Raw genomic sequence first — 7,897 nt, 5'->3', positions numbered from 1 at the left:
ACCACATGCTAGCTGCAATACGCTCACCAGTGTGTTTATAAAAAGACATTATCATCTCCTGGTTTCGTGGCTGACACCTTTGTGAACGCAGACCAAATGCTGTAACTCTTTGAGGTGTGATGCTTGTAAGCTGGGGCTGAAACTGGGGTCCTATTTGGGCTGAACGGTCCAGTCCTGCCTGTAATGGTCCTCCTGTGGATTTGGCAGAGCACAGTCTATTGTGAGCTGGCCATGATGGAAGTTCAAGCTGACTGAATACCTTGCTATGTGAACTAAAAGCCAGCTGAAGGACTATATGTAAAAAGTTAATGCTACAGAACAATGTTTTGAATTTCAGGGAGACACATAGTGAGCTAACACAGGGAATGGTTTTAAGTGTAGTTTCACGTAACATTTTCCTTAATCACCTGGAAGGGGGGTATAATGAACATATTAATCTAATTTGTAGCTGATGGCGTAGTAGGAGGTGTTCTGAACAGCTAAGAGACAGAAAAGCAATACAAAAGAGCTGAAGGAGGTTAGAAACCTGGACAGGAAATAAAATGAGATTAACTTTGGGAAACTGCATATGGAGAAAATTAAGCTGAAGATTAGATAGTCAATAGGAGATGGGAACATGGAAAGCAGCAGAGCTAGAGGTGAAAGTGAATGGCAAATTAGACATGAGCTTGTAGGGGGATAAGATGTCAAAATGGGCCAAAGCAGTTTTCAGCTGCATTTGCAGAGGTATCATATTATAGTGCTGTGAGGTAATAGCAACTCTGTGTATAAGCTTGTTGTGATTCACAACTAAAAATATGCATTCAGCAACTTATTACCAAGACAGGAAGAAACTCAAGAAAGAGCAACAAAAGAGATCATGGGCACTGACCTGCATCAGAGATGATTAAGAGGAAATGTATAGGTGGAGCTTGGTTAAGTGAAAACTAAAGCAAGACTCAAGATAAGAGACTAAGGGTGTGAATACCAAGAAGGCCAGGGATGAATTAGAATGGTTCAAAATGATGCAGAGGAACTAAAAAATAACAGCATTAAATTAAGAAAGGCTAAACATCAGGGAAGCATTGTTCAAATATTTGAAGCAACAAGGAGGGGAAAGATTTGTTTAGTGTGAGCCCACAAGATGTAAATACAATGGAACTGAGCAAAGGAAAATTTGAATTGCATGGACAACTTCCAAACACGTTTAAGACAATAAACTGGTGATAATAACTTTCAGGAAAAGCAATAGAAACCATATAAAGAGAAGGCTGAACAAGATTGCTGGAGAATATACTGTAATGAACAATCTGCACTGACCCCACAGGCTGATTCTGTTCCCTAGCTGGGACCTACCAGGTCTTTTCCATCTCAAAGCTTTGGTCACATACTGGGGCAGAGCGAGCAACAGCATAGGCTGAAGAAGGCCTGGCTGGCCTTTGGCTTCAGCCCCGGCACACGCAGGGTTTGGAGCGCCTGGAGTCAGGAACTAGGCGGAGCAGCTCCCTACCTCTCAGGTTGCGGATGAAGTCCTCCAGCATCATCTTCCTGTCAGGCTTGATGTTGGGACTGTACATGTCTGTGTTGAGTAGGATGATTGCAAAGGCCAGGATGAAAATGGTGTCTGGGTTGTGGAACTGCTGGACCACATCTGGATTACACATGCAGTATCTCTGGCTGCAGTGGGGAGGCATGAACAGACATATACTATCATGAGTATTCTACTGTCAAATCAAAGACTCACCTACTCCTGCATTATGGCACCTGCTCCCTTTCAATGGAACCACCTCACAACGGAGCACATCCCTCCCTTGCACCACATCTGCCTTCACTTGACAGGGAATAATGGGGTCATCCATCACAACCACACTGTGCCATTTAAACCCCAGTCATACAGCCCCCTGGGAACCTGTGTCCCAGAAATGCTGTACAGGCTGGTGGGAGGGAGAAGCCAGGCTACAGCCTCATTTCTCATCTGGCTTTTCAGGTGCACAGGACCCCTAGGAAGGCACTGAGAATAGCCTCATGGTATTCCTCTAAGTGCCAGGCTGCAGTTGGGTGTGGAGGTGTGTGGGTCACCAAAGCAGAAGTAGGAAGGCTCCTTGTATGCTCTTCCTCCAGGGCATCCATGTAAAGGCCGGTTCCCCCTGGTCCCAGGATGCTGTGTGCTCTGAACCTCATGCTGCTATCTTTCTAGCAAACAGCTTTTTGCTCTGCACTGTGAATGCCACTTAATTCCAGTGAGAGATATGCTCTGCCATAGCAGGAATTGCTCGAAGTTGCCCATCAGCCAGTATTTACCCTGCCTTCTGTCACTCACTCCCTCGTCACCCCTTCACTGTTACCTATGTCCTGCCCCATGTCTGTTTCCACCCTGTTCAAGTCCAGTCTTCTCAGTGTCAGCAGGGCCTCAGACAGCTAAAGGAGTGCTGAATCGCAGCCATGCACTTACCTGAAGGCCTCAATTAACCGTTCGACCTTCTGGGCTTCTCCCTGAACACGGATGTGGGCCTGGAATTTCCGCAACGCTTCATCCAGCTCCATGCCTGAGAAATCCATTTCATCCACCACACAGCTAAGGGGAAGGAAACAAAACCTCTTTCAGCATTAGCCCAACAGTAATGCCCTCTCTGGGGAGACCCAGCAGCAAGCTTATTGATTGACACCTTGAGAATTAGAGTTGCCAAGGAAACAATGCTAATTCACTATGAGAGGCAATTAAAGCCTGAAGACTGCTTACTTTACAGGACATGAAGAGGGATGGTGACCCCAACAGAACTGCCAGTGGAGTCTGCAGCAGGTGAGCATTTCCTGTGAATATCCATTTATCTACTTATTCATATAGCTCCAGTCCACTGGCCATCCCTTCCACACTGATAGATCTCCCTCAATAAACCCATTCACTAACTCACTGCACAATTTGTCCGCAGCCTGTCCCGCCTATCCATTCCATTCCTTTGCTCCAGACTTCCACCCAGCTATCCCCACACTTTCACATGTCCACTGTTTTTTCATGCATTCATTCCCCTTCGCCATCCCTCCCCTCCTGATACCTCCTCACTCACCCCATACTGCAGTCATAGAATATCATCCATCTCTTTTAAGATCAAAGCCAGCTGGAAGGAAATAGGGAACAGGAGGCTTGGCATACAAAGGCTGCACAACATGCCAAGGCCATGTAAAACTATTTTTGCTCATTCATACAAATACGAGTGATGCAAATCAGTTTAGTGCACCCATTACCCTAAACACCCATCCATTCTACCTGTCTCCATCTACTCCATCAGTTATACAACCATTCCTATCAATTTCATAATATCTCTGAGCATCCATCCCATCTCCAATCATTTCATCTTTCCATCACTCACCTGAACAACTGGCACCCTCTGTACCTCCATAAAAGACTCTCAGTTCCAACCCCTGATTTCAGCCCCATCAATCTATATTCCTTTTGTCCCATATCACTCATTCCTGTCCAAGGCACCCCTTAGTCAGACAGCAGTTTATCCATACATCCCATCAATACAGCTTTCACTCTTCACCCATTGATTTGCCGTTCAGTAAACAACTTTCAGTTCTTTCCACCATCTCCCATCAGTGCATCCCCATAAACCTGCATTCCTCTGTCTTTTTTTCTTCCCATTCTCATTTCTTCAGACAGTTTTCTCCATTATATCCCCACACACACTCTCTCCAACCACTGCACTCTCTGTTTCTGCCACTCCACCTCATAGATAATTGCCGAGTTGATTTATAGGAACACAAAGATAAAGGACTAGAAGAGACATCTTGGCTTATTGAGTCCAGTCACTGTTACTGCAGGCAACATGCCATATAATCCCTTTCATGAACTGATTAAATTACATCTTAAACTCCTTGGGCTTTTTGCCCCCCACCTGCCCTGTTATTCCTAATGGAAATCTGTTCCAGAACCTCACTGCTTCAATGGTTAGACGCCTTCTAATTTCCAGACTACATTAATTCACATCCAGTTTATGCCCACGAACTTGTGCCAACATTGTCCTTAATCTCTCCTCCTTCCCTGGTGTTTACCTCCCTGACGTACTTAGAGAGAACAGTATCTCCTCTCAGCTTTTGCTTTGCTAGATTAAATGAAGTCAGGCTCTTCAGCCTCAATTCATATGATATTGCCCAATATTTTAGTAGTCTTTCTCTGCACCTGTTTCCGTTTGAGGTCATCTTTATTGAATATAGTTAATCAGAACTGTACACACTAGTCTCACTGGGGGCCTTGTTCAATGACATTAATGCTTCCTTATCTCTACTCAAAATACTTCAATTATAGGACATGTGAGAATTGAATTTTCTTTGTGCATGATTGTATCATATTGATGACTTATAGTTATCTATGATCAGCTAATAAACCTAGCTCTTTCTCTTTCTTGTGTTGTTTCCAATTAATGAGTTCCCACCTTGTAGCATAGATTCCTGTAATGAGTTTATAAATGGATACCTTTGCCATTTATTTTATACAATTTTATCCTGTTTCTATTAATGCCATTCTCTTGATTATCTAGTACTTCCTGTATGAGGTTCCAAATGAGAACTGCCCCCCAACTTTGTGACATCCTTCGTCCCAGGTCATTAATGAAAATATTAAACAGGATCAGTGCAAAGACCAATCCTTGAGGAGCTCCACTAGGAATCCCTTTCAAGCCCTTGCAGTTCCCATTTCTGCATAGCCTGTTGTTATTTCCTCTTGAGCCAGTTCCTTATTCACCCTGAAGTTCTTGTTCTAGTTTGCATCTTCTGTAACCTAACTTACGATTTCCCATGTAACACCGTATCTAATGCTTTAGCAAAGTCCACAGTAATCTACCACATTTCCCTTGTCTAGAAAATCATTTTTTTATTAAAGAAAGTTGTCAGGTTAGTCTGGAATATCAACCTTCAGCCTGCATTTATCCCATCTTATGTTTATCTCCATATCTTTCCTTCAAAAGGTCTTCTAAAATTTTGCATAAAATTGAGGTAAGACTCACTGTTGAATTTGGGACCATGATCCTTCTGCATCTGGTGCCCGGGTTCCTATAACCCTCCCAAAATAAATCACCCAGGCTCTTTCTCAACACAATATGCACATAGATAGAAGAAAGGAATAGAGAAAAGAGAGGGAAAAATTAGTGCGGCTGGTGTCTCAAAAGGGTCTTTCTGTTTAAGAGATGAATCACAAAAACAATCAGAAATGGCTTATAGAAGCAGAGAATTCATGTCTCCTCCTCCTTCCTCCCCCACCCCTTCCCTACACACACATACACACACACGCGCACACTCTCCTGTCTTCTCTTCCTTTTGTTATTTTAATGTTTCAAATCTTGCACTCATTGTCCTGAGGGAGAACATGAAGGCATCTTGTTGCTCAGCATTTAGGTTTGATAGCAAGAGAAGCTTTACTGTGGTTAATCATTAGTGGGTTCATAGCAGTAGCCACCTTTGCAGATGTAGCACTTAAAAAACCCCCCAAAAAACCCCTTGCCCAGTGCATTACATTTCCTTGCACTGAACTGCAATGAAAACTCCTGCTATCACTGCTGATGGGATGGACACTATAGAGAACTGAATAGATCTGCCACTGCAGCCTCTCAACTTTGTCTCCCAACTCATGAAAGCTGAGCCTTTCTTCAAGACTCAGTTCCAGCCTGTGGCCTGCAATGCCATGAAGTAAGCCTAAGGTCTGCACACCTTAACCTGTTTACACGTCTCTTACCCACCACCACTAACTTACCATTCACAGCCCTCCCCAGACACTTTGCTTTAAGACCAAACATACAGCCTATGAACTAATTTTGGCCCACAAAACTGTGACATCAGGCTACCCAAAGTTGGGGTGCGGGGCTGGTGGAACATGGCCTGCTGCAGAATTTGGGGTCCATTAGCCCTAATGGACATGCCCATCAGCAGAGGAATGGTGAGTGAGAGCTGTGTAGATAAAGTCCTCGCTTGTCTGCCATTGCCCAATCTGCTTGGCCGCTCCCTGACCCAGGCTGCTGCTGTCACCAGACCCCTGCCACTGCCCTAGACCTGTGCCACCACCCCAGGGCCTGCACCACTGCTGGTCTGCTGCTGCTGGCCTCAGACCCCCACTGCTGACACCAGAATAGTTATGGATGCTACATGCCCCTAAAGATCCAGCCCGGGTCAGCCCCTACAATCCAGATCCAGCAGAGGGAAAACTGCGGGTTTGACACCCCTGGTTTAGAACATCACATTTCCTCTCCTTGTGCAGGTGCCTTGAGCAATGGAGTCCCTTTGAATAAGTGCCTCCTTTTTTCAAGTGCCACCACTAGCAAGTAAATTAGCACCTTATGAAAAAAATGGTTCAATTCATACCTCAGAGCTATTGTTTCTGACTCAGTGAAAGCAGGTAGGTCTTGCTGCACTGGTTACACTCACTTTCTATTTTAAAGGTTTTCTTCACAGCTGTCCAAGGGTCCAGATTTACTTTTCTTTCACTTGAGTCTCTGGAAGGCAACTTCAAAGGCCAAGGGAGGATCCAGAGGGAGTGCAGTGGCACAGTCACACCTGCCCCCGCTTTCAGACCACACCATAGAAGCAGTAGACAGGGACTATTTTAAGTCCCTGAATTAGGTAAGATTCCCCATTCCCTTTCCCTCTGTGCTTATGGCATGTCCCCTGCCCTCCCATTCCCCACTCTTCCACCAGCTGCTTCCACTGTTTTTACTGTCCCCAGCAGCCCTAGGAGTGTGGGGGAGCTCCCAAGCTGCTCCTACCCTGCTCCAGCTTGGTTGTGTGTGGAGCCTAGCTCATCCCAAGACAGCAGTAGTGTGTAGGTTCACCTCCCTGCCCAATCCCCTGTGTGTTTCCTCCCAGTCCTGGAGGAGGTGTGGGGAGGAGACCCCACCATTACTACTGCCCCTGGCTTTCTTCAGATCTGAGTCTGGTTCCCTACACAGCCCAGATAGAGAGGGGCAGGAGCAGCTCTCGAGCTCCCCCACAGCCCCCAGGGCACATGGGGACAGTGGAAGCAGTGTGTGGGGGAGGGGGGAATGGGAGGGAAAGGAAGGGGAGGTGCTGCTGAGCATGGAGGAAAGGGGAGGAGGTGTCAAGAGGCGGGGGAAGATTCTTATCTGATTTGGAGACTTAGAAAAAGTCCCTGGCTTCTGCTCCTGCAGCTGTCTGTCCATCCCAAAGAGGTTGGGAAGAAATTGGGAGTAGGCGTGCAGCCGCCCTTGCAGCCCTAGTTACTGCTTCCACACATCCCCCTTCACAAAATCCTGGATCAGCCCATGCCAAGGTTTGTTAGGTGCCTTGCTGCATGGTCCTTTGCCCTCATCAAAGGAGCATGTCCCACACACTAAGAAACAGAGGGCTGGTAGAATGGCTAGTAGGTGGCACAGTTCGGCATTCCCAATGTTACAATAGTCCTACACTTAATTTCTCTCCTAGGTTTACTTAGGTCCCAGTGGAGCTTCCTGTGGTGTTTAGGAAATGTTAGCTGTCATATCTAGATGCTGGTTCAATGGTACCTGACTCTATAGTATTCTTCATGAAACTGCAGCAAGAAGGGTCATTTGTCTCTCTAGAGTTGCCTTGACTAACCTAGCTAAGTCACCAGCTGACCTTGCGTTCCCTGGGTTCAGGTGAGGGATCATGTAGCTTGCTTTTATTCACCAGAACTAATGGATCTTGCTTACTCTTCCAACATAGCATCACTGCACCTGACAGGTGACTATGCCAGTTGGTTAGGAGAAGCAAGGAAGTAGGGGGCAGTGTAAGTGCCTGACAAGATCCTCTCCAGATACCTTATCAACTAGGACTCTGAAACAAGTCATGAAAAGATCTTGCAGTCCATGCAGAATGGCAATCATCCCAGTACATGGTGGGGATTGGCCTCTGGGGCACATACACTGTCAAAGGGCTGTGCTGGGGAGTGCTC

The 7,897-nt window shown here is 46.0% G+C and overlaps 1 protein-coding gene across 5 annotated transcripts in view; it reads right to left on the bottom strand.

Annotated features, from left to right (window-relative positions):
* IQSEC3 (IQ motif and Sec7 domain 3) overlaps positions 1-7,897 on the bottom strand; it is a 119,093-nt gene that overhangs the window by 27,049 nt on the left and 84,147 nt on the right. For all 5 annotated transcript variants that reach the window (XM_019515498.1, XM_019515499.1, XM_019515502.1 and 2 more), the window contains 2 exons: positions 2,432-2,554; positions 1,490-1,656 (listed from right to left, as the gene is read on the bottom strand). In XM_019515498.1, the coding sequence (XP_019371043.1) occupies positions 1,490-1,656; positions 2,432-2,554 (290 nt within the window). The remainder of the gene's footprint in view (positions 1-1,489; positions 1,657-2,431; positions 2,555-7,897) is intronic.

Source organism: Gavialis gangeticus, unplaced genomic scaffold (genome assembly GCF_001723915.1).
Source record: "Gavialis gangeticus isolate Ggan-Ray unplaced genomic scaffold, GavGan_comp1, whole genome shotgun sequence".
NCBI classification, from domain to species: Eukaryota; Metazoa; Chordata; order Crocodylia; family Gavialidae; genus Gavialis; species Gavialis gangeticus.
This window is presented reverse-complemented; position numbering and strand designations above follow the sequence as displayed.